The following is a 27,185-nucleotide window of genomic DNA, read 5'->3' on the forward strand; positions in this document are numbered from 1 at the left end:
ATGGATGCAAATGAAATCTTCAAGGATGCTCAATTGGGAAAAAGAATCTAGGATTATTGTATTTGTCCTTGTTTTCTCACTTACTGAGTATTTCATATGGACAAGAAGCTCTTCCAGCCACAGTATGTGAAGGTCCATACAGTTTGACCAGACCCTACTGACGACTGAAAATGAAGTCAATGTAACCAATATACATGCCACAGCCAAGGCTTTTCTCATGGCCCAGAGCCAGTCCTGTTAAACTGTAACAGTTTATCTGTTGTTCCATGTAATCAGCAGTCAACGTTAAGTGGTAATGAGCTTGCTCCTCAAGCAGCTAGGGCCCACACATTAACCTATATTTAAGGCAATTATCGGAACAGAAATTGCCACACAACAGCTCCGTTCCAGGCAATTTAACAAATCACGCTCAAAGCTAACATTCATGGAACAGAATGCATGACAATAGAACAAAAGGCTGTTGTGGGTGAGAGGTCAAATAAATGACAATAACTGTGCAGACACTACAGCCATTCTGAATGAGTCTGTCTGCAATATTCTCTAAGGTAGCTGATTAGTCTTTGGATCTGATGCTGGATGTTTCCATTTCTACCTGCTGCCATATTTTCAAGCGAGCCATATGCAGACTCACAAGCTCAAGGCACATTTTGATTCAGTAGAAGTTTCCATATCTGAATGTTGTAACAACTTGGCACCTCTAGCATTACATTAATACAGAGATTCCTTTCATGGACTTTGATGTCTTTATCCTTTATAAAATGGCTACAACAAGGGATGCACCGATATGGTTTTTTGAGGCCGATATCCGATATTTTCCCACCCATATCTGTTGACACTGATACCAATACTGTTACTGATACCAATTAGCATTTTTGTAAGAATCTTAGTACATATGCTGGTGCAAAAAAGGTTAAGCTTTTCAGACATACCTATCTTAACATAATTAAGTGGTTTGTAAACAAAAGACCATGTTGGTTTTATTCTGTTGCCAACTGACTTGAATTGTTGACACACTCCTAGAAAAAAAGGTCACAAAAATGACAATTCCACAACCGGCCAAATATCGTCAGTAAAAGTAATATCGGACTGATACCGATATTGCTTTTTAAAGCTGATATTGGACTAGAGTCTGCTGATATATTGGTGCATCCCTAATTACAACAACGTCTACACTGTCACCTCTATACTACTATGATCTGTATGGTTGAGTAGGAAAACTGCTGCATTGTGGCTGGGTTCATTTTCACTCTAACAGCTGGACTGGGTTTATCCAAGTTTTATCCAAGGTCACAGTGGATACTTAGTCATTTTTTCCTTCTGCCATAGCTATGCATGACTTACCTTCTCTACAAACAATTGTGTCATTTGTATTTCTCAAGATAATACAGTACACAGCATATTTAAAGGGCCATGACCTTGAGCTTGACAGGTATCATATGATTCAGTTTATTTTATTATGTCACCATTTGAGTACCAATGTTTGATGCTTTTATTTTCTCTCTCAAGGCTAATAATAACTCTTAAACATCTCAGTTAGTGCTAGTACTGTTCATGAAAGCAAATTGAATTGAACTTGGAAAGGCTGAGGGTCTCTGTGTTTAGATTGCCATGGTTTTCCTAAACCATATAATTTTCCTCTCTGCACTTTGTGGAGCCACAGAAGGGGGGATACCCTGATCACTAACACTTTGCCTTGTTTTGAGGACACCTGCTCATATGTGTTGGAAATGTGTCAGATTTAGGCTTAGTGGGTATTAGCATGCCAAATATGGCTCCAGGGCCAAGATCATGGGAACCTTTTCTCTCTCATGGGAATGCTCAGGCACAACCTCATGAAAGGCAGAGCAGTAATAGATATTTTCATGTAGACATATTTTGGTTAAATGAAACTACTTATGCCATCTAATTAAAGTCTTAGGCTGTATATTTTGAAGCAAAGAACGTGACAAAGGAAAACAATGACTATTTGGATTGTTGAACTCATTTTGCTTCAATAATTTTGCTCCAAGTTACATACTGTCAATACTTTCAGAAAAATGACCACAATTTAATGAAATACATGAACACAGTCACTAGTGGGTTGAACTTGGAGCCACATGTTGCATTATTCAATTTCATGTTGGCTCATTAATTTGGCATGGAAAGCGTTGCAGATTGCATCTGTTTTGTGCACAGACCACACAGCACCATGAAAACATGTAAAGAATGTGAAGAAAGTATAAGGGTTTTCCTTTGATGGCTAATCCTCGTTCTTTGCACCATGTCTCATTGTGGCAAGACTCGTGACCCCCCTCCCCCCTCTCACTTTTCCCTGAGAAATTAACTATAATCACAATGATGGGCGAATGAAACATGGATGGTGACTTCAGGGCGACAGGTTGAGTTTCCTTATGTTCGTAATCACATTTTCTAGTTTCATCTTACGTCTGTCTTGAGCTGGCACGAATGGCATATTTGAAACGTGAATCTGGGAAAGCAGTTTGGTTTTCAAGCGCCAGTCTGCTATCCTTTGGGGTTTAGACACAATGAAGGTGGGGGTGGAGAGGCAGAGAAATACCTGAGGCTGCAGTCTACAGAGGGGATCAGTGGTGGAGCATCATGACAGGAAAATACCCTTCAACTCACACAATGGGGCCGTATTACATCTATCATGCCCCAACGTGTCCATCAACATGCAACAAGGCCATCGAGTAGGAAAATGTCTTGCATATAAACCCTTTTTCAGTATTTCTTATTCTACATACACAAGCATGTTGCAAATGCCATGTCAACCACAAATAGTGTTAATAACAACACTTTCTTTAGACTGCAGACTGGTTAATGTTAGAGGAAGGTGCTGCCTTTTATCCTCTTTCCCAGTAGTTACCTGACATGTCTTTGTCGGGGTGACGATGCAACTTTTGTTTTCTTGTCCTCTCTGCTAGCTCCATGGTCCAGCGTTTCAGGATGATCAGTGGAAGTATGTCTGTATCTGATAATGTCTGTAACCAAGCTTGTAATTTCCCCTCTAATCTCTTTCTTATCACTAAGGGCTTCAAGAGCCCAGGGGGTTCCTCCCTTATCTCCACTTGAACGTGTTATCTTGCTTACTTGGGTATTGCAATCTGAATGAAGTAGTGTGGAGAGGGGGCTCAATCAAAAAAGGGCCCACTGTATCCTGTGAAGTAATGTTCACTGTAATTTACATCTCCACTCCTGGAATTCTAAACTGTTTGTTAAGCTTGCTGGATTCCTAGCCTATGTTTTTGTTTTTTTGAAAGTGTGCCCAGATATAGCCGAGTCATTAGGTTCCCCTGCGTCTGGAGTCACACGTGCCTCACTGGTCTGGGGTCAGTCCTGCCATAACTTTCTCTCCTGTGTCTCCCCTGCTCTACCTCCAGCTCTACTTTCCCACCGTCTAAAAATACTAAGAAAGATATTCTGAATATTGGTGAGTGCTGTTGGCCAGGCTGCTTCCATTCTCCAGAGCAGATTGGTAAGAGGCTGTGTCTGCCCTGTGTGACTGCCAAAGCCCAACCCAATGTGGTCAACATGTGTTTTTTAAAGCCCTTTGCAGATAGCCTCTAATGATCTCTGTTTCTGTGCTGGCTCTTATGATACGTAGATGTCAAAGACACTAAACTTTCCCCTGCTAAGTAAAGCTGTTGAGTAGACATGACAGTTGTAGTTTCTCTGTGCTGGAAAAGTTGGTCGCATTTGTCAAGAGTCACACATATGACCAAGTGTCATCATGCTTTCCAAACAAGCCTTCTCCAAATGACAATGCGGCCCTGTCCAATGGCTGCCCTCAGGAATGTTCCTTTTGTCTTTCCGTTTTGCTCCCTTAGCTATGTGCAAATAATCAACCTTTCCATTCAGTAAGAGGTTGTTCTCAGAGTTGGCCTGCGCTATCAGCTCAACCTTTCTCCACAACACGTTATTCACACATCCTATTAAGGGAAAGCATAGTGTGTTACTGATAAAATGATTGTTTTCCCTTGAGGTCTGCTCCCCCTGTTTGTTTAGGGGGTGGGACAATGTTTACATCGTGATGTGGAAATTAGAAAAGATGGTGTCCTCCCTCTCTCTAGGTTCCTAAGACTAGATGGGATTCCAGTGATGTCAAGTCTGCGTCTTGTTAATCTCAGATGTGGCTTCACATTCTGAAGGCAGTCTATGTAAAATCCATTTCTCAGTGTATTTGTCACAGAGTTTTCTGCCATAATGACTCTGGTTTTCCTTCTCACATGATTCTCTTAAATGAGGCCTTACTTTTGAAGTTGGCTGTTGTGTTTACATGGGTTTTATTTCATGGTGGGATAAGTTTATTGCAGGCGTTTACATCACTTTCAGGCTCATTCAGGGGGAGTGGAGCCAGGCAGCATTAACAAAAGTTGTCTCTCTGTCTGGGAAGAAATAATTCCCTTATTAGATTTCACTATGTTTAAGCATGTAATTGAAAATATATTTGACAGATTTCTCCCTGCAATTTAAGAATATGATCATATGTTTTGCACGTCATAACATGGCCTAATAATGATGTTATACATGGCTAGTTTCTGGCTTTTGTTGTCCCTTGTCCTTACCAGCCACATGGCGCATCTATTCACTTAAGTGACATCTACCGAGCAGACAGGGTCAAAGGAGGTGTGGTCTGGCAGTAAATGTGTCACTTCATTTCCCTTGGGGAGGAAGCAGCGCCATATTGAACAAATTGATGAACTTCACTTCTTTTTGGCTTGTTTCTTGCCTTTGGTACTCACCAGATTTAAGGCTTAGAGCAGATGTTCTCAGTGTCCCTGTGTTTAGCACACACAACTTGGCCTATAGCCTACTGACCCAGCTTGTAGTAGTGGTGTTAGAAATGCCAGAGAAGATTAAAGTAGAACCTGATTATGTCATATGTTGTGTTATTTACATTTTGTTGGGGAAACTTAGAAATCTTCCAGGCCCATGTAGGCATCATGTGCATTGCTCATGGCAATGCTATTCATTAAGGCTGTTTTGAGATCTCGAGCTTGGCTTTCATATTGGAACTTTGACTCATGAGGCTGGTAGGTTGTCTTGGCTCCATGTTTACAACAGTTGCCTGGTGACAGCAGTTGCCAGGATACAGAAAAGTTCTGGAATTATGATGACCCATTATGTGATATCCCCCAGCCACCCCAAACATTTTTCAGTGGTTTTGTTTTGTTTTTTTCATAGGAAGCTAATTTTAGCATGTAGAACAACGGCCTTCGGGCACATTTGCTTTGGACACTATTTCAAAATAGCTTAATAAGCCAAGACGTTGCATATTGAGAGATCTTGTATACTAGAGGTCACTGGCTGACTCAACAAGTTCCACTAAAATGTGAAGTTATATTTCAATATGTTGTTGATTCAAAGGTGTTGAATGGTGGGAATCACCGCTAGCTGTCTTAGCAGCTTGGATGGATCCTGCAGGTCTGTTTCTGTCATTAGCGTCAACCAGCCATCCTTTAGTGCTGTGTTGGAAATAGAACGTACTGTTGTATGTATGTATGTAAACCTCTGACTTTAACCACTTTACATGTTTATTTTTGGATCATTTAGGCTAATAAAAGTGGCAGCTTTGTCAAAAGACTGTATGATTCCTTGGACCCAACTTGAGTGTTATTGGTTAGACAAGAGACCCACCCCCTACTGTAATTCTGTTTGGCATTTTCCTGCTCTCCTGTCTGTACAGCATTACGCAGGGTGACCTCTGCTTTGAGTGGGTGGGGACCAGCGTGTTCTGTTCTAAACATACTGAAAGACCATTTGAAATGTTAGCTTGAAGCCTATGAGAGCACAGTGCCGTGTAACCCAACACCTACACACAGAGAGCTCTGGATGTTGTGGTTGGCTCCGAAGCTTATTGAATTGTAATTGTTTGAACCATGTCGACAGTCAAACAGGGGAAAGAATCATGTGTGCGGTTGAATGGAAGTTAACAGGGTGGGGGATACATAGTTTCAGCGACAGATGAGGGAGAAGAATTAGTACATATGGGGGGGAAGGGTATGCCAGAGCCAGAGACGGCATACTGTGGTACGCCCTTGCTACTTTCAATCACTAATGTGTGCTGTGCCAGCATACCTGTGTGTATCAATGTGTGTGTGTGTGTGTGTGAGAGAGAGAGAGAGAGAGAGAGAGAGTGTGAGAGTGAGTGTCTGTGTGCTTCTTCGTATGATTGTGGATGTGAATGTGCAAGTGCATGTGTTTGTATGTACAAGCCAGATGAATGTACTCGTGTGCAGCATGTCAGCTCCATGGGGGGTGAACCTCATCCATGTGATTTACATATTCGATTTGAGCAGGCTGGAAATGCAGGATTATGTCATCATCACAAACTCTGTAGTAAATGCTAGAGAGGCGGCTTGAGCCTCGCAAAGCCTGCTAAATCACAGTGATGAATTTGACACTGTCTCCTTCATGCCATGGCAAATTGGGAGCAAAACATGTGCGTTACTACATTTGGATTTATGACTTTTCATTGTGATTTAAAACTCATTTTCTGGGCTGTTAAACAGATAATACCAGTTATATGATTTTTGGCAGCTGTTTTGAGCCAGTCTGTTCCCAGTCTGTCAGTTTAAGAGGTATTAAAACTTGAATGACACATGAAGTTTTGTGATATGTATTTGTGGGTGACTGTGTTAATGCACACACAAGTGTGAGTGTGGGCATGCCATATCATTTTTTTAAGAGTAGACGGATGCATCAGTGGGATGGATGATACAGTAGATTAATCTAGGCAGCTGTGCCGTTGTCTGCAGGACCAGTAGAGTGCAGTTTTCTGTGGCATAATAACCCAGTGGCCTTAATCCTGCTCCACAACCAGAGGGGAGATTCCACTGGTGCTCTCCTCTCTTCATACCTTCCTCTTGGGCACCAGCACATCTCCTAGCTGGAGGGAACCTAAAGATGTCACGTTTCCACCATCAGTGTTTGAGCTTCCCGTATCTGAGCCTCAACAATTAACTTAAAAATGGTTGCAATGGTCATCCTGGTGGCTCAGTGGTACCATGTGGTCATGATGTCCTGTTCGAATATGGCCCAGAACCTCTGTCACATGTCATCCCCCTCTAATTAAATAAAAATATTGATTCAGTATGGAAGATCAAAATGTGCCCTTCTAAACTCTGCCACAGCATGGTATCAGTACAGAGTGAATCATAGTAGTGTGAGAGGCCAATTTTCACCCTTGGCCAAGTTGAACTCATTCATGGATGACTTGGCACCAGGTAGCTCCAGGCGCGTGAACCTGAGTGCTCCCTTGATGACACACACATTAAGGCACATAGAACCAGCTCCCGTGGGGACTTGGAGACCGCAGCCATGCCCTGCTGGGGCTGTGGTGTCTGCCTGCATCGGCCTCTTGAGGGGGGAAGACTCTGATGCCGCCTGGCACTTCTGTGTCATACATGTGCACACACTCATACAACTACAGCACAGCCTGTAAGTAGCCCTCAGGCATCGACTTGACATGCACACTGCAGTTCAAATGGCCTGTGGGCTTCATGCTTGAATAGTTTGGAACTGTACAGTACAGAATTCTGGACCATGCTGCCTCTTTTAGCATTTCTTAATTAGAATGACATGAATAAACATATCGTAATAAGGGCTAAACAATAATCATGTATAATTATGTATCATGATTTTAGATTTTACAATTTATAATTGTAGAATATTGCCATATTGGCAGTATTTAAACATTTCATTTCATGTACAACACCCACTGTATTTGAAAATATTCATGACGTACATGTAAGAAAAGTGCAATAAAATTGCAGTTGATGATAATCTTGATTAATAAATTGGGCCACAATATCAAGCAAAGTAATGGGATTTTTTGTGCTAATCATGAAGCCCTAAATGTAATATAACAATAAACTTTATAGTACTTTTTAGGGCTGAACGATTTTGAAAAAATATCTAATTGCGATTATTTTGACTGATATTACAATTGCGATATGATTTGCAATATTAGAGGGAATGATAATTTTTACATCATTAGTCTCATTTTCATTGAAAAACGTATTAAAATGATTATGGTGTGATTTTTGTGGGGATCTGTACCAAACAAAGTTGTTGTTTTCTTAAGTCTGTAGAATATGATGTGTAGGCCAGGACATCTCTGCAGCACGACAATATTTCATTTAAAATGGCATTTTAACACACATTTCGCCTTTAACAAATGTTGCGCCTCCTGCGATTTGAAAATTGCAGTAGGCCATATTGCGATTTCGATAAAATTTCTATTAATTGTTCAGCCCTAGTACTTTTCAAACCAAAGTTGCAAAGTGCTTTACAGAGTCAATAAAGTGCTTTACAGAATCATTAAATGAGAGGACAAAGATGGTCTCTACAAGCAAAGTGAGGGAGACAGGTGCAGAATCGCTTAGAGAGGCACAGATTTCTGGGGAGACAATCTAGGGAGCAATTGGGCTTAAAGTGGGAGAATTGGAGCTTAATATTCTTCACCTTATTGAGGGGAGTCCTCAATATTACAATAGGGGGAAGAACTAAGGACAGATAGTTTTCTGAGATAAATGTAATGTTAATTGGCTGGAAAATTATTTCCATGGAAAATAGAGGTTTATGAAGGCCCAAATATAGCTAGTTACATACAATTCCCCCCATTGTCTGGTTCAGCATACCCAGCATACCAAATTTGGTTGCATATACTGTACGCATATGATGAGACACAAAGCAAACTGCAGCAGTAACTCTGATTTGCTTCTGATGTATGATTGTAATTACATAATCTATCTTTCAGATGTAGGTAGAATGTCAGTGAATGTTTACCTATGATCTATAGAGTGGCTACACTGCATGCCTGCCATAACTTACTATCTTTTTGTCTCCACATTGTGGTGTGTGTGTGTCTGGCTCTCTCTTTCTACTCTTCTCTTTGTTCTCCATAGTGATACATTGGTACTCCTCCTCTACCCATTTCTGTTTCCTCAAGAGACTGTTTGTGTTTGTTGTCAAAGATCTCTCAGATGTTTCTTTCATGTACAACACCCACTGTTGTTGAAAATAGTCATGATGTACATATAAAAAAAGATGATAATCTTGATTAATAAATTGGGCCACAATATCAAGCAAAGTAATGGGATTTTTTGTGCTAATCATGAAGCCCTAAATGTAATATAACAATAAACATCTCCTCTACTTTTGGGCAACACTGTAGTTTGATGGTTGGATCTGCTCTAGGATCAGTTTTACCTTTATTCATTCATATTCAGTCATTATGGATGAGGCAGACACTGGGAGCTGGTCAGTGGTACTTGATCAGCGCTCCTACTTTCTCCCCTGGAAGTCTCAGATCTTTGCTCCCTGGTGTCTGCTCCTGGTCCATATCCCATATCTCCCCATGGACATTCCCTCTCTGAACTCCAGTGTAGAGGGCCAGACCAGCAGACAGGGCCCTGCAGTCTTTGTCAGCTCTGATTAAGACCTAGTCACCGTGGTTGTCAGTGGCCCAGATTCAGACAGAGTATGAACCCAAACTAGGCCCTCTTCATTTTATTCTTCTACCCCTCACTCTCTCTCTGCCACTCATTATAATGAGCTTGAGCCCAGTTAATGGCCTGTATATAGTCTGCAGATGGGAATATGTTGACAGCTCTTCAGAGGACAGCAGTTGGTGTCCATTACTTCTCCTCTGTCAGTTTTTACTTTGCTTCTTTTACGGAGATCACCTTGCTTTTTGGTCCTATTTTTTCTCATCACATAGAAGCCATAATAGCAGTACGCATTTTAAATGCTTAAAATGTAAATTGAAAGTGCAGGAGAGTAATGAAAGAGCAGTCCTTGTGAGACATCCTTGGGTATTGTCATACAGCTTCCCGGGCGTGCGAGCGTGGGCGGCTCAGCTCAGTTTGTGTGAGACACTCCGGTGCAGTGTTTCAGTCTTATCAAAGCAACCTGCACAGTATTAGTTACTGTGTGAAGGTGATGCCCACCTCTGTCGCTCTGCCAGGAGACGCCTGCAGGAGGGATCTGCTGATTGTTGAAGGACGTGACTGTGCCAGATGTAGAGGCACAGAGTGGTGCTGGGGTTGGGAGTGGGGTATGTTCACAGTCACAGAGATAACATAACAGGCAAGTGCAAAGAGTCATTAGATGTCATGTTTTTGCTGAGTTATGCTTGAGATGGTTATTATTAATGCAAGGTAAGACATTATTTCTCAGCCACACGTGTTATCAAGTGGTATTAATAACATTTTTTTTTAGTGTCTCAAATTATGTTCTCATTTTTCTGCTTTAAGGAAGTCCCCCTCCATTTCAGAGAATACTCCTACATAACTTTGGCCCATATACTGCCCTTTGTCTTTAGTTCCGGCGGTGGGTAATGCTGAGTCCGGCCTCCCCAACCTGGCCTCTCTGTTAAGTCCACAGGCATAAGGGCTGTTTACTCAACAGAGTCAGTGGGACATTGAATCCTAAATCTCTTCCCTTCCTCACGCTCCACTGGCCCAATTATGAACCCAATCACAGCAGCCACCACCACCAGGAAATACCACTGTGTGGAAGTGAATGAGTGAGTGAATAAATGGGAGGAATGAAGGAAGGAATGAATGAATGAAGAAGTCACACCAGGAATTTATGATGTGTAGAGAGTTACGAAGCGGTATCATAAGAAAAGTTGATTAGTTACTAATATTGTGACCAATAAAGTTTTTATTTTCAATGCAAACATTTCAAATTCAGCTAAAACCAATTGTGTCAACAGAGACAATAGGAGGTTTCCTACTGTGAGGAGTGCAGCTGCTTTTTACTGAGAGTGAACATGTTCAGACTGTTAAATTGTATTAATGCTCACCATGTTATTTCTTCTCTCTCTCTCTCTCTCTCTCTCTCTCTCTCTCTCTCTCTCTCTCTCTCTCTCTCTCTCTGTATTGCTGATGTACCCCTGGGTTTCTTCTCTTTATTCCGCTACGGTTTGCTCATCCCATTCAACAGGAAACAGCCTAAGGTATGTATGCTTCTTCTGTCTCCGTTGCTACACCAGAACTGGCTAGCATCAACATAACTGACGTGCAGTGTCAGCAGAAACAGTCAGGAGTTATTTTCAGTGCAAGAAGCCCTCTGTAGTGACTGCTCAAACACCCTCCTGGCATTGTCACAGATACTGCAGTAATTCAGTAGCAGGATGCAGCACAAGCAACAGTATCCCCCTATACCTTTTGAAGCCCTGAGAAGCACAGCACAGAGGGCGCTGTACTGTCGGGGCATGGTTTCTAGGGGCATGATTGAGAGTGTTTTAGTAGTTTGGTCGGTCAGCAGGAGCCGGATAGATGTCCGTGTGAATGTGTCAGCGCTCTAAGATCTCGTGAACACCCACAAAGGCTCTACAATGAGAGAGGGATGAGCACGGACACTGGGGCAGTGTGTGTGTGCATTCAAAGCAGCATTGTTGGAGTGCACCCCCACCTCCCCCCTTGACGACACACTGGTGACTAGCTCAGAGACGCTCAGGCCTCACACACCAGCGACGGGGCTTTGTGCTCAGTGAGTGGGGCCGCGAGCGTCCGCGGTCCCTGGGGTCTGTGAACCTCAGCTACCCCTATAGCCTTCAGCTAGACGGCCGAAAACACATGACTGTCTGCTAAGTTATTATGGCACTGAAGTTAGCCTCCCTGCATTTTAAAGGGGAAGTGGAGGTCACAGTCTGATCACGTTTGACCTGTTTTCATCATAGAAATGACAAACAGAGCGTTGCACTTTTCAACCCACCTTCATCATTATTTGTGCTGCTGATTAATAGTAATTGTCCAATCAAGAACAATTTGTTGCTCACTCACACCCAGAGGCTGGACAGGGACAGACCAGGGGAGATTTAAGCCCTAGTTACCAAGCCTGCCCTAATTGAGAATGATGGCACTTTTGTTTCTTTGAATGGCACCCACTCACTTGTCTAAAGTCACAAGAGGAGGTCTTGCTTTCAAAGCATTCAGTGATCTCAGTCCTTCCCATGCTGACTATGCAACCAGTGGTTCCCCGGCCGATGCCCTTTATTATGATTAGAAAAGAGTTCAATCATTTTGGGACATTCGTGGAGGGAAAGCCGCTTTGGCAGACCAGCAGTGCAGTGAAAGCCAGCAGTAGCAACATGTGCAGCAGTGCTGTGCTTGCACTGCAGGATGACAGTGCAGTAGTGATTCCCATTCTTTCAGCATTTTGGAAGAAGTCTTGAAAAGAGATGCGGTTGGGCTGGGATAAAATATAAATTTTATGAAATTTGAGTGTTAAGTGAAAAAAACAAAGAAAAAAATATATGTTGAATTAAATATATGCTGTACACAGCAGGAGCCACAATCCTATTCTATCTGTAAGGAATAGGGGAGCCTTGGTAAATGAGGCCACTGCTCTTCCCCAGGGAGCATCCTTTCTATGTTATCCATCCAGGGCCCAGAGCACATGCAGGTGCCTGTGTGACACAAGGGGTCTGTGCTAGTAAAGTCTCTGTTGTGAGACCCGGGGCTGAGGGCAGAGGGCCAGCCTGCACTACCAGGAACAGCTCCAGCCCTGTTTCCTTGGAGACCAGGGTCACTGGGAGCTGGAATTTCTACTGGGGAGCACTGACCCTGATTTATGAATTCATTTAACTCTGACCGCTATGACAAAACATGGGGCAACTAACAGTGGATTTGCGCAGGCAGTCATGGCACAGTCCTAACAACCATTACCTCCAACAGTACTTAGTTAGACTTCATCTTACTCACACAGACAAGCTCCATCCTGCTGATTTACTGTAGGGTGGCGTGATACAGCACAATAAGCCTAGCTTTGTGCCTTTAGGTGTCTAACCACAGCAGGAGCTGGTAAGCAGGCTCAGGTTGTGCGGCACTTCACATGCTTGGACAGGTGTGTGAAGTGTGTGTTTACTCCCTGTGCCTGTCCTTTCTCTTCTGCAGGTGTTTGCCTTCGACCACTGTTTCTGGTCCATGGATGAGTCCAACGTTCCTAAGTATGCTGGTGAGTCATGAAGTGTTAATGTTGAAACTAATCCTCCCCTCATCACCAAAGAACTCAAAACATGTCCCAGGTTTGTGAGGAACCTGCCGGGTGAGCTTAATGCTACAACTCTACTACTCTAATACTGTAAGGAAAGTCCCTCCTTGATGGAAATCTGCAATTTTGCATTATGCAAAGCACCTTGTAAGATGATTTGCATTTTGAGTGAATAAAGTAAAATACATAAACAGGTCAGTGGTTTTTTATATTGGCTCATAAATAAGAAATAAAAGCATCAAGTGGTTCAGTACAATACATACCAGAAACTGACGTGCATATTTGTATTTTATACAACAAATTGCAATAATATGGATACCACAGATTGGTCACATTTACATTTTGTATTTTGCATATATGCAATCGGGTATTATATTTCCCATGCACCCACTCAAATGGTAAATGCAATTTCTTCAGCTACAGCTACCTTTCTCTAATGAGTGGTGCACAGAAAAGTTTATAGCCACATTATTTTCTAACATCTATAGAACAGGGGTAGAGAGGGTAAGGTAGATTTACATAGTCATTGTAGATATTGTGTTTATCATATCACTCCCATTTTGTGATGGAAATGAAATGCTTATATGTGCTTTGTGCTGAAGCGACAAGGCAATCTGTTCGCTGAAGGGCTGCCTGAAGGGCCTGGGCCACGGCTTTATTTAGCTCATTAAACAGCTGCCCCATTCACCAGGAGCATGACAGTGAGCAACACAAGAGATTTCTGTACACAGCCCGGCATTTTCCACACGACCAGACAGGAATCTGCCACTTTTCATGAATCTTCTCCCCTAACATTGTTTTTTTGTTTGGTAGCCTTTGTCCATACATTTCACTACTTATTTCACTGTACTAATTCAGAGGATGCTAATCAGACAGCTAATAGTACTTATATAACTGAATGGTTTATCTGTTTACCATAATCTCCATGGTGACCAATTGTTTGTTTAAAAGGTCAAGAGGTGGTTTTCAAGTGCCTTGGAGAGGGAATACTTGAAAATGCATTCCAGGGATATAATGCCTGCATATTTGCCTATGGACAAACAGGTAAAATCTTCATTGACTCACTAAATTTTTTATCCTTTTTTTTTGCTCTAAATCCAGAGGATCATGCACACTTTTACAGATATTTACCAATGATACTGGCCTGCATTATATGTTAAGTCTTTAAGTAGATCCACAGGCCTGGTCGTCTTCAGAGGGCCATTCTATAGCAGCTTAGCTCTGTAGAAAGTACAAGAACAGGAAGACTTGTATTTCTAATCACACTGGTGAATCACTCAAGTCACATCCTTCCTCGCCACGGATTAAATTAGCTCCTTTATCCCATTTCCTGTCCTGGAGGGAAACCCATGGTAAAATGACACACCTAATCAACACTTTGAAGAGAAGAGCTCTGACTCTTATCTTCCACGGGGAAAAAAATATTTCAATCGCCTGCTAGTCACCAGATGTATGAGATAGTGTTGGGGGTTTTTTCAAGCAGCACTTAAGTCATGAAGAGAACCAGATTGGCACTGGTTTGTCTTAGTCCTGAAGAATCCCTCAACACTCAGACAAACAAACTTTGACTGCAGACATCAAGACCCTACATCTTTGCCAGATCAAGTGTATTTGTGATTATATGGTCAAGACAGCCATTTTTCTGTAATTAGGCTGTAAAAATCAGTCCATTTGCAAAAAATGGTGATTCAAATATCCCCTTGCACTTTTTCCCCTTAAATTTCCCCTTAAGTGGCTTCAAATTTAGAAAAAATGTTTTTCCATACTGTATGACAGTGTCACATACATATTCTGTATCTGCTCATTCCAGTGCTTCATTGAAGCTATAGCACGCTCAAACCCTTGATGCCATTTTTTATGGCTGCACCATTACATCAAATGGAAAAAATCTAGATGTCTTGTCCATCATGTTATACACATTTCCCTGTAATCCACCATGGCATATTTGGTATCTTTGGAAACATTGGGATCTTGTCTACAATTTAAAATAATATTTTGTGGGTTTGAGCAAAGCTTGGCTGCACAACATGCATTTGTAATGATGGTGGGACTGGCAGGGTGGAAGAGGTTGTAACTCTGGTATGTCCCTCTAGGTTCAGGCAAGTCCTTTTCCATGATGGGGAATGGGGAGCAGCCAGGCCTGATCCCCCGGTTGTGCTGCTCCCTGTTTGAGAGGGTCCACAGAGAGTCGAACGAGGCCCATTCTTTTAAGGTGGAGGTGTCCTACATGGAGATCTACAACGAGAAGGTCCGTGACCTGCTGGATCCCAAAGGGTGAGTCTGCTGTATGGCCTTGCACCGGAATGAATCCAAAACTTTTTTTCTTCAAAATAAGCACATGGGATTTATATCCTTGTCTGACCTGAACACGCTGCATCAGCCCGCTGAATTTAACTGAGCTAATGGTTTGGTCTTGCAGTACACTGATGACCCGGGGTTCAAAACACTGGTTACACAAGCTGCACTATGTGCTCAGGCTGTGGTGTAATGTTCTCTGAGTCTGGATTCACCAATCCATACAGCACCAGACAAACTCCAGCTCCAGCACAAGCAGTGACCTCTCAGTCAGCTCTCACTCTGTGTTGGTTTTCATCTCTGTTTATAGCTCTGTTGTGTCTAGTTGCATGAATGGGGATGGCGACATAATGATGTGAGGAGGAAGCTCAACCCAGTTATTTCCTGGAGAACAGCGGCCAGCATCATCCTCTGACACTGCTGCATTCTTCGCCTCTATGGTCTGATGTGGGTTGGCAGACAGACTGCAGGGGAGGGCGAGCTGTGAAAGAGTGTGTTTCAGGGACATCTGTTAGTGAAGCTGAGAGCAGGAGAGCGGTCAGTGCAGCCTGTGAGGGGAGCCCCAGAGAGCGACTACAGTGGAGCGCTCTGTGTGCTGCAGATGTCTGAAGATGCAGCCAGACCCATTGCGATGGCGACTTCCTCTCGCTTATATAACCAGCTTCACACTCTCTTGATCTCTCTCTGCCGCTCTGTGACTTCAGGAGTATAGATCGATTAGTAAATGTGTCTCTCACTGCTCTACTGCGATATCTATGTCTAGTGTGCCTAGTATTTCTGTCTCTTCACTGCAGAGTCCCACTATAAGCAGGGGACTGACCATGGTCTTTCTAGCTGTCGTATCCTGTTGTTTGCTGCAGTGTGTGTCTCTTACTTTGAACTGAGCACTCTGTGAACCTGGTTTCTGCCAACATCAGTGATTCTGTTGCCATGGCGAGGGATAAGTTGACTGCTATTGATCTATAGGGTTTCTCCCCAACACCTGGCAAGAAGCCAACTGAAGATCCAGTTCAGCTGACCCACCTGCACCATCTAGTGAAACATGTGCCTAACCTTTGTTTAAGTTTGTGATATGCCACATGGTTTTCTTATAAGAAAAATGTGCTTATTGAGTTAGAATAGACACACAGGACCTGTTCTCTATTTCTGTTTTTTAAAGGGAAGGTTCAGGATTTTGAGAAGTGTATCCTTTTTAACACAAATGATGCCCCTTCTAAAGACATTCAAACAACTTTTTTTATAGTAAGTGTTTCTATATGTGAGAACTTGGCATCAGCTTCCTATTAGCATTTGCTAGCAATGCTAACAATGCAATTAATTAATTCAACGTTGCATGCAGACCATTGTATTTACTTCCAGAGTGTAGCAGGAATAAGTAATATCACTTTTTGAAAGGAGATTTGAGAGAAAGTGTAATTCTTAATTTTCTTGAAGTAGTATTGCTACCAAATGCTAATGGGAGGCTGGTGTAAATTTCCCAGAAACACTGAAAACGTGAATGGATGTCCTAAGAGGGTGGTCAATAAGTCATCAGTAGTATGGGCTTCTCAAACCCTGGACCAACCCTTTAAGTCTTCATTCATTCTGACCAGACACTCAAGGTCAGTAGAGATGATTTCTGCCGCTCCAAAGACAGTATCTGTAGAGCTGCAGTAAGTGACGAGCAGAGAGTTAAACAGCGACGACAGTATAACAAAGGCTAATATTTTTCTTGGCTTTCATCACCATGGCAGCATTGGAGACTGAAAAGGTGAAGCGTTACAGGAAAAGGGAAGAATGTCAAATCAAGCAGATGCATTATTGTAGCAAGTTATATGAATTTCATGCAGTAGTTTACAATTGATTTCAAATTGATCCAATTTTTGTGCTTAAAAAATCACAATTTTCTTCTTGGTTTGTTTTTGCATACATGTACCTGATTGGAATCACTGTTTTTTCCTCCTTTTGTCTTTTCTTCTTCCTTTCCTCGCTGTGTTGCCGTCCTCAATGTTAAGGAGCCGACAGTCCCTGAAAGTTCGAGAGCACAAAGTCCTGGGTCCATATGTGGATGGTCTGTCTCAACTGGCTGTGACTAACTTTGAGGTGTGTCTTACCTATCTGTCCACACTGCGACCGTAGGCTGGGCTGAATCCACCCAGCTTCACTCACCAAAGAGCTTCAACTTTCACATACACTGACATTCCACAATACATGAATATCATATCGCCAATTGTCAAGTCGTTGATTTATATTCAGAATAACCCCTAAAAGTCTAAAATGCTTCCAAGTACAGCAACTCTAATGACACACATATTCCTGATGTGTGATTTAGTCATGGGTTTTTGTGTAGTCATGCCAGGTCTTGGCAGGACCTTCCTTAATTAAGTTTGAACATCTCCACCCTGTTCTTCTCTGCTCTGGCCTTCCTGATATTAGTCCAGTGGATTTCCCAGAGCCTCAGCCCACTGCCCGCTGTGACCCAGCTAAATCACATGGCATGCAGCCATATGTGAATACTGCCTGCCTTTGTTGTTATCATAATGACCCATTTGCAAGTTTCGCCTTCACCCAAAGAGGTGTGCAACCTCACTTTATGTCCCAGCTCAGACATTTATTATTCTACCACTCATGCTCTTTCTCTTATACACACAGAAACATATTACATGCAATAGTAGTCAATAGTGCTCTCTCTCTCTCTCTCTCTGTCTCTCTCTCTCTCTCCTCTCTCTCTCTCTCTCTCTCTCTCCCTCTCACTCTCTATCTATCTATATATCTATCTATCTACTGTCTATCTATCTATCTATCTATCTATCTATCTATCTATCTATCTATCTATCTATCTATCTCTATTTTCCGAACTCATGACTTCCCTCTCTATATCTTGTAGGACATTGAGGTTTTAATGTCAGAAGGGAACAAATCTCGCACAGTTGCTGCCACCAACATGAATGAGGAGAGCAGTCGGTCGCATGCCGTCTTCAGCATCATCGTCACACAAACGCTGTATGATCTACGGTCTGGGGTCAGTCTTTCTTGCTGCACCCACTATTACTATGAAAAAGTCTTTGCAGACACTGAAATCAATGGCTTCATCTGTATCTATTGCATTAATGTGTTTGTGTTTGCATGTCACGGTGTGCATCTGTCTGTGTGTGGTACTGGCGAACAGAATTCGGGGGAGAAGGTGAGCAAGATGAGTCTGGTTGACCTGGCAGGGAGTGAGCGAGTGTCCAAGACTGGAGCTGCTGGAGAGAGACTCAAAGAGGGCAGCAACATAAACAAGTGGGTGCTATTACACTAACCTGCACTCTGTAAGGCATTTAACTGTGTGGAGTCCAATTGATCATTTGGAAAGTTCACATTGGTGTCACTCAAATTGAATTATTTTGTGTGGCTGTAGGTCTCTCACCACCCTGGGCTGTGTGATTTCTGCTCTGGCTGACCAGTCTGCAGGGAAGGGGAAGGCCAAGTTTGTGCCTTATAGAGACTCAGTCCTCACCTGGCTACTCAAGGTTTGACCCACACTTTACACAGTTCTATAACTGCCTTCTGTTATGGTTATGAAAGTAGTGTGTGTTTGCTAAAATGTAGGGACAACATAAAAAAAATATGTTTGTCCTCTGTTGCATGCAAAGGAAATGGAAAAATGCAGCACCTGTCTTCAAATCAGCAGGGGGGATGTTGCATTATTGGAATAAGTCAAACTATGCTGACTTCAAAAATTCCACCTGTTAACACCAAAGTGCTGTGGTTGCACAGTGTTTTAACTAAGAGCTAAGAACAAAACTAAGAACAAAATATTTAAATAATACATTGACTTAGCACAACAGTTAGAAAATCACAGAGCTACTTCCTGGTATATGGATGTACAGTGCACCAGCCTTGAGTTGGTTGATGTTTAACTTCTACCGTACTGCCAAGTGTATGAGAGCACACCATATCTCCCTTATGCAGGGCTCTTAGAGCGCTGCACCTCCTAAACAGTGCATACTGCAATTCCCCTAAGCACTGTGCATTGCAAAAAGCATTACACACAAACGAACACACACACACAGCCCTGTTCTTATAGAGATGCTCCTAAGAAAATTCATCTTACCTTATTCTATAAACACACCGCTCTGCCTTGTGGTATGTTTTTTTCTTTTAAGGACAACCTTGGTGGCAACAGCAAGACAGCCATGATAGCCACAGTGAGTCCAGCGGCTGATAACTATGAGGAGACCCTGTCCACACTACGCTACGCCGACAGGGCCAAGAGGATCGTCAACCATGCAGTGGTGAACGAAGACCCCAACGCTCGCATCATCAGAGAGCTGAGGGAAGAGGTGGAGAAGCTCAAAGTGCAGCTCTCTCAGGCCGAGGTGAGGGGGGGGATTGGGCAGACCATATGGAATAGCAGGGTTAAATGACACTTAATACAAATTGTGAAGAAAATGTATCCAGATTACAGCTATGCTGATTGTCTTTCTCTGTTGTTCCCACCAGTCCATGAAGGCCCCCGAGCTGAAGGAGAAACTGCAGGAGTCGGAGAAACTCATTCAGGAGATGACGGTCACCTGGGAGGAGAAACTAAGAAAGACAGAGGAGATTGCAACAGTACGCACATCAGTCATAACAAAGACTCCAAAACATCAATTTTAAATTCAGAATATAAATATATATCTATGTATCGTTATGTATCTATACAGGAGCGTCAGAAGCAGTTGGAGAGCATGGGCATCTCTCTGGAGACGTCTGGGATTAAAGTGGGTGAAGACAAGTGCTTTCTGGTCAATCTGAATGCCGACCCTGCCCTGAACGAATTATTGGTCTACTACCTGAAGGTAATACAGATTCAATAATGTAGTAATGTGATGCTTGTCTCGATCCCCATATGGAAAGTCTCTGTTTGCTTAACCCCCCTCCACAGTGAGGTCAGGTCAAGGACAGTTCAGCAGGGTGCCTGCTTACCGATAGCCGGCCTTGAACCTGGGTTTTACCACCGTCAGTTTCACCATTGGTGCATCACTATTGAAACCACAGGAATGTTCATGATAATAATTTCGATAATTTATGTTTATTAATTCCCAGTTTCTCTCACTGGGAATATTACATTACAACAGTGTAAGATTAAAGTCCCCATGAAATGAACTCCCATTACTTTTATTTCCTGGAAAACAGAGTATCTTTCATGGTGACCTCATGCTGCACTAATAGGTATAAATATACCCTGACTCATATTCCATTGGTTTAGACTTTTGAATGATCCCTCACTGCGTTATGTCCCGCCCCAACATCTTGTTTCAACAGGAAACGCATCAAATCAAGGAAGTAAAGATGCCGTTTCATGCAGCCTTTAAGTTTGCACAGAAGCCAAACAGCTCTGTTTCTTTCTCTCTTTCTCTCTCAGTGCGAGGATTAGCAGGTAAACATGCCCGGAGCACTCCAGTTCCACTGAGAATTCTATAATTAGAGAGAAGGCAGAAATCACTTATGCGAAGTAAAACCTTGTTGAACCTCCAGTGGTCTTCAGACTGCTGCTCGTTTTCTCACTCGCTCACTCACTCGCTCACTCGCTCACTCACTCACTCACTCACTCACTCTTGTTAAAAACACCTCACACCCGCTGCCTCTGTACCGCAGCTGTAATATTTACCGTCGGCTGCGGCCCTGGAACATAACACATATGCTGCAGCATTCCAGTCCCTCTCAGGATGACACTGTGAGAGCAGAGCAGAGCCCAGCATGAGGCTCAGCAAAGCTCTGAACTGGGACAACCAACCAGCCAGTTGGACCCATAAGAGCAGAGAGCAAGGCGAGGCATGTGAGAGTGAAGCCTCCGCGGCACGCAGAACAACAGGCCTTTGTCTGGGTTCTGCCGGCCAGCCTGGCATATCAGTGTGGAATGACTATGGTAATGTGAAGTGGGTGATTTAGCTGCAGGGAAGGACATCCTCTGGAAGTTGGGATGTTTGTTTAACTACGCCCACTCTGTAATGAGAGAGACACCGGTTTCTTCACTTAGCCTTTGTTTTGCTTTGATTTGTTTTGCTCTTGACATTGCCAAATGAAAGAGTTCCTTAGTTATATTTTTGTGCAAATTGGTTTTGTGCAACAGTTTGCAGCTTTTCAGTTATCAGTTATTACTGATGAGTTGGAATAGGGTATTGCACAAACACTTGGTTTAATTATTTTCGGGTCTGTCATTATAACTCTCCTTAATCTGTCCTCCACCTGTGTGTAGGAGCACACCCGTGTGGGTGCAGACACGTCTCAGGACATCCAGCTCTTTGGGATAGGAATCCAGCCGGAGCACTGTGTGCTGGAGCTCTGCCCCGATGGTGATGTCACCCTCATGCCCATAGAGAATGCCAGGTGAGCTACTATACAAGACACACTCGCACACACACACACACACACACACACACACACACACACACACACACACACACACACACACACACACCACAGACACACACACACACCCCTTCATGGATGACTGGACCTCAGTTTTTCACATGACCTCATGGTCCAGGCATCTATGATCTGAGCTCCTCACTTTGATATCAGAGCCATGTCTCACTCCCACTGTAAAGAGACTGATGCTAATCAATTAGAGTTTTGTATAAAGAGTCTTGTATAAAGTTGAAGATTATAATGCCCTCTGACATGTTCTGTATATACAATAAGAGAAATTTAATTCTATGTTTCCTATAGAACCTGTGTGAACGGAACAATGATCGATTCCTTGGTCCACCTGTGGCATGGAGACCGCATCTTATGGGGCAACAACCACTTCTTCAGGTACAAGTCCTTTCGTAGTGTGGCCCATTCAAAGATTTGAACAGTCTTAGATAACAAACCTTTTTAGAAAAATTAGTTAACCGTAAGTCCTGTGCTGTAGGATCAATCTGCCTCAGCGGAAGCGGCGGGACCGTTTGAAGGAGCTAGAGAGAGCCTCTCCCAGAGAGAGCTTTGTGGAGGCAGATGTGGAGACGGCCAGCGAGGCCTCCTCTGAGCAGGACTACAGCTACGAGTTTGCCCAGATGGAGGTCATAATGAAGACTCTGGGGAACAATGGTATGATTAGGATAATCTACTTTCTGCAATCTACAAGCTTCTTTCTTTCATCCTGCAGCTGGGTATGTCCAGATACATGGATACAAACTCACTTTGGTTTCCAAACATCTGTCTACTCTGACCTAATCATATGTCTTTGTATAAAAACTACTGAAACCAGTGAAACAATATTAAAGCTCTGCTCTGTGTTTGTGCTCAGCTATTACCATAGGTCACGGAGCAATATGGGGCTTGTGTCACATGATCAAAGCCGTCTAATCATATGTGTGTATGCATATGTGTGTGTGTGTATATGTGTTTAAACCCTCTAACTCTTCAGTCATGTCCTGTTCTCATGTTAGGAGGCATCAAAGAATATCTGCTATGCCTTTACTGGGGCAACTCTGTCCAGTGATGCTCATTCAAGTTGTGTATAATAAAATATTGAACTGTATTTTAGATGTAAAATGTGAGTGTCCCATGTCTGTAGACCCCATGCAGAATGTGGTCCAGGTGCTGGAGAAGCAGTACCTGGAAGAGAAGCGGACAGCTCTGGAGGAGCAGAGGATGATGTATGAACGAGAGCTGGAGTCGCTACGGCAACAGCTGTCTCCCGAGAAAACACTACAACACCACCGTAGCAGCAGCGACCGCCTTACGTTCCCGACGCACACACCCCACAGCAAGCTGCGACTGTGGACAGAGGAGAGGTGAGGAGTGCACATACACACACACACCTACACACAAGCATACACACACACAAATATGTGTGCATGCAAAAATGTTCAAACACACTGCAGGGAGCTCTGGCTCAGGACTAAAGCAGCAAAAAGTTTTATTTTTCAAGCTCAAATCTATCATTTTCAAGCTCAAGTATATCATTTTTATGTCATTTTTGTCATCATATATCAATTCATTTTACATTTCATCTGTTATATCAGAAGAGATTTACTGAGTATGCTGCTTTAACCAGAAATCCATCTGAAATACACTCAGTATCCACTATATTAGGTACACCTGACTAACTTTTGGCTCCAGAACATCCTAAATTCTTCAAGGCATGGATTCAGTAAGGTGCTGGAAACATTTCACAGGGATCTTGTTTCATGCTGACTCAATGGCGTCAAGCTGTTCCTGCAGATTTTTCAGTGGTGCATTATGCTATGAACATGCTGCTCCACCTCACCTCAAAGCTGCTCTATGGGGTTGAGACCTGGAGACGATGTAGGCCACTGGAGTAAACTAAACTCACTGTCATGTTCCTGGAAGAATATTGAAATGTTGGCATCTGCTTGAAGTATCCTTTTGAAAAAGGGTCGACTGTGGCCATGAAGAGATGCACTTGGTCAGTAACAATTTTTAGGTACAGTGTGGCGTTCAAACAATGTACAATTGTTACCAAGGGGCCAAATGTGTGCCAAGAAAACATCCCACACTATCACACCACCACAACCTGCCTGTACTGTTGACACCAGGCAGGGTGGCTCCATGGATTCAGTCCAGTTTTGGTGATCAGGCGCCTACTGTAGCCTCATCTACTTGTTCTTGACTGACAGGAGGGGAACCCAGCATGGTCTTCTGCTGCTGAAGCACATTCGCTTCAAGGTTTGATGAGTTGTCCATTCTGAAATATCCCTCTGCAATCCACTGTAGCACTGAGCTGCTGTATACCTGTTGCCAGCCTGTTAGCTTGAATGGGTTTTGCCATTCTACTCTGACCTGTCTCATCAACAAGATGATGGTTTTTGTTATCCCAGGATGATGGCTGCATCAGAGAGGCAGGAATCTACGCTTGTAGCATCAACAATAATACCATGTTCAAACTCAGTTAAAGCTTCCTTAATGTCATGTATTTGCTGTTGAAACAGAAAATTGGGGCAGGACATAATGCAGGGAGTTATCATTCAAAAGTGTAAACCAATGGGATATCAGTTAGGGAGGGAAAGGCAGTTTTATGTGATGGGAAGGGTGGGGGGCAGGATTGTTGAAAAACCAAGTTTTATTGGTTGTAATTTTTATATATGCCTCCTGGTACATGATGATGTCACCACTAAAGATGCTCAGTTTCTCAGGAAGATTTGGATATAAAAGTACAATAAAATACATTTTTTTGTCATTTTTTTTGGCACAAATTGTCAAATAGGTGCACGGTATGATAGTTAGAATGAGCTAAAAAGTCGTTTTTCATTTCAGTGTGACTTTAAATCACACATCTAACGTTTAGTCGAAGAGCGAGTCAACCTCTCGACCCTGTCTGCATGCTTTATACTTATGCTTTATTTATATGTGACTCACTGTCTGGAGGCGCCAGCTGTAAATGGGGAGGTGTAGCTAATAAAGTCGATACTGAGACACACATAAGAGATAAAGACAGGATAAAGCCTTTAAGACATTTTCATGAGTGAATGGTCTCTGTGTTGTTTTGTGTGTGTGTGTGTGTGTCAGGGATGAGCTGTTTCGGCAGAGTCTCTCTCGGCTCAGGGAGCAGGTAGTGAAAGCAAACACCTTGGTGCGAGAAGCCAACTTTTTGGCAGAGGAGATGAACAAACTCACCGACTATCAGGTCACCCTTCAGATCCCTGCAGCCAACCTCAGCGCTAACCGCAAGGTCAGACCTCTGAATTCCCAGTAACCACATTTTATTAGTTTTATAATGCAGTACAAATTTCTAGCTATGGTTTAGGGCATTGTGTTTGAATGATAGCTAGGCTCTCGTACAATAAAAATGTTTGTTACTGATTTTATTGTCATATGTTTAATCCTTTGGGATGGGTATTCTATGATGTTTATGTCCACTGAAAGGTGACTTTCAGATAGCAAGGAAGTATTTTTTTTAATTTTTATAGCGTGGAGCCATAGTGAGCGAGCCAGCCATTCAAGTGCGGAGGAAAGGGAAGGGAACCCAGGTGTGGACCATCGAGAAGCTGGAGAACAAACTGGTGGACATGAGAGACCACTACAGAGACTGGAAGGAGGGCACAGAGGACATGGTGAGAAACAGGATAGGGGAAAGGAAATGAGTGGAAATGTAAGAAAAAAGGAATTCTTGAAGTAGGAAATGGTTGTGGAGATTTCTCAGAGGGAGTAGCTGTGGGAAAGAAGTCTCCGTGGGTGCCGACAGTTAGTCGAGTTTATGTTTTTATGTAATAGACAGATCAGAAGGAGGAGTAAGGTAATATTTCACCTCCAAGGAGTTAATCATGTGTGTAAAGATGTTTAATTTGGATTATTGTGTCCAATCCCGTCTTCTTTTATCAGTGTTACAAGGTGAACAACAAGCACACTGACCCGTTCTATGAGGCGCAGGAGAACCACAACCTGATAGGAGTGGCCAACATATTTCTGGAGTGCCTTTTCCATGATGTCAAACTGCAGTATGCTGTCCCCATCATTAGCCAACAGGGAGAGGTAAGGGCACACCAACATAAATAGATTAATAAAGGGATAAATTACTTCCTTGCTATTAAGGTGCAGTGTTATACTGATGTTATACTGATGTTAATGTTCATATGATTTTCCAAAAATAAAAATTTTTAGAAAATGAAAAATGCTCTACTTGAAATTCAGTAATTGTAAAATACAGATGGTTAAATCCTTAAAAATATTGGCAATTGTTAGGCAAAGGTTTTAAAATACAATACGCTTTAAAATATGCAGGGCACATGCAAACTTAAACTATGGGTAGTAGACCGCATCTTTACATATCAAAGAATATTTGGAGCACATGCTGAAATTGAGGTGACGCCGTCCCCCTGCTCCTTGTGCGTCCAACAGGTCGCAGGCAGGTTGCACATTGAGCTGATGCGGGTCAGTGGAGCGGTGCCGGAGCGCCTGGCCGGTGGAGACGACTCGTCAGAGAACTCCAGTGAGAGCAGCTGCTACGAGGTCATGGACACCAACGGGGAGATCGTCCACATGGCCAAGAGGCTTACCTGCAGGGTATAAGACACTTCACGGTGGATTCTGATCAAGATAGACAGATACACATTTTAAAATGGCTCAGTTCCATCCTGTGCACTTTGTGTCTCTTTGCTGCAGGTGCGGGTCAGGGAGGCCACAGGTCTGCCGCTCAACCTGTCCAACTTCGTCTTCTGTCAGTACACCTTCTGGGAGCACACTGAGCCCACTGTGGCTCCTCCCATGGTCAGCCCTGACGCCCCTTCCTCTCGGAGCCCCGATGCCCAGTTCACTGTCCAGTTTGATCACTGCAAGGTAAGGGAAGAGGTGCTGCCTGCTGTTTCTGGGAGAGGTGCACAGGATGAGAGGCTTGCTAATGCCGTTAAGTTCTGGGGCAATAACTCCCAAGAATGTTTATTGGTGACTTTTATTCTCAAATCTACTCCAATACACCAACTCTATCTTTGTGCAGGACTATGTGGTGCATGTGACAGATGAGTTCTTGGAGTTTATATCAGACGGAGCGTTGGCCATAGAGGTGTGGGGTCATCGCTGTGCTGGGAATGGACGTTCACTCTGGGAGGTAGATGCTCTGCAGGCCAAGACCCGGACGCTCCGAGATAGGTATGTGTACCACATGTTGCACTCAATCTTATGCATAGATGTACACAAACACACATTTCACACCTCAAACACTCTTGGCTGTTGTGTGTCCAAGGTGGAGTGAGGTGTCTCGCGGGATTGAGCTGTGGGCCTCCATCCAGGAGCTGAACGAGCAGGGAGAGTACTCAGCTGTGGAGCTGCATCCTGGAAAGGACATCAGCACAGGCGGAGTCTTCCAACTCCGACAGGTCAGAGAAAAACTATGAAGGCGTACCTGTTAGGCCAGACTGGCTGTGCTAGTCCAAATGGATAATTACAAGGATAATAACTGAATTATCTCCTTCCTGTTATTATGAAACAACCATGTA

At 43.1% G+C, this 27,185-nt stretch overlaps 1 protein-coding gene across 1 annotated transcript in view; it reads left to right on the top strand.

The window, feature by feature from the left end:
• Positions 1 to 27,185, top strand: part of kif13a (kinesin family member 13A) — a 44,307-nt gene that overhangs the window by 1,906 nt on the left and 15,216 nt on the right. The window contains exons 3-24 of the mRNA XM_071517491.1: positions 10,954 to 10,966; positions 12,909 to 12,969; positions 13,957 to 14,049; positions 15,099 to 15,279; positions 17,295 to 17,382; positions 18,167 to 18,301; positions 18,449 to 18,561; positions 18,680 to 18,791; positions 19,428 to 19,640; positions 19,765 to 19,875; positions 19,968 to 20,102; positions 21,503 to 21,633; positions 21,976 to 22,062; positions 22,163 to 22,338; positions 22,808 to 23,027; positions 24,763 to 24,925; positions 25,164 to 25,307; positions 25,576 to 25,725; positions 26,092 to 26,256; positions 26,356 to 26,529; positions 26,687 to 26,838; positions 26,933 to 27,065. Of these exons, the coding sequence (XP_071373592.1) occupies positions 10,954 to 10,966; positions 12,909 to 12,969; positions 13,957 to 14,049; positions 15,099 to 15,279; positions 17,295 to 17,382; positions 18,167 to 18,301; positions 18,449 to 18,561; positions 18,680 to 18,791; positions 19,428 to 19,640; positions 19,765 to 19,875; positions 19,968 to 20,102; positions 21,503 to 21,633; positions 21,976 to 22,062; positions 22,163 to 22,338; positions 22,808 to 23,027; positions 24,763 to 24,925; positions 25,164 to 25,307; positions 25,576 to 25,725; positions 26,092 to 26,256; positions 26,356 to 26,529; positions 26,687 to 26,838; positions 26,933 to 27,065 (2,950 nt within the window). The remainder of the gene's footprint in view (positions 1 to 10,953; positions 10,967 to 12,908; positions 12,970 to 13,956; positions 14,050 to 15,098; positions 15,280 to 17,294; positions 17,383 to 18,166; positions 18,302 to 18,448; positions 18,562 to 18,679; positions 18,792 to 19,427; positions 19,641 to 19,764; positions 19,876 to 19,967; positions 20,103 to 21,502; positions 21,634 to 21,975; positions 22,063 to 22,162; positions 22,339 to 22,807; positions 23,028 to 24,762; positions 24,926 to 25,163; positions 25,308 to 25,575; positions 25,726 to 26,091; positions 26,257 to 26,355; positions 26,530 to 26,686; positions 26,839 to 26,932; positions 27,066 to 27,185) is intronic.

This window comes from Centroberyx affinis, unplaced genomic scaffold (assembly GCF_046629955.1).
Source record: "Centroberyx affinis isolate AG114_WGS23_722 - 3 ecotype Tasmania unplaced genomic scaffold, CSIRO-AGI_Caff_v1 ptg000498l_1, whole genome shotgun sequence".
In the NCBI taxonomy this organism is placed as follows: Eukaryota; Metazoa; Chordata; class Actinopteri; order Beryciformes; family Berycidae; genus Centroberyx; species Centroberyx affinis.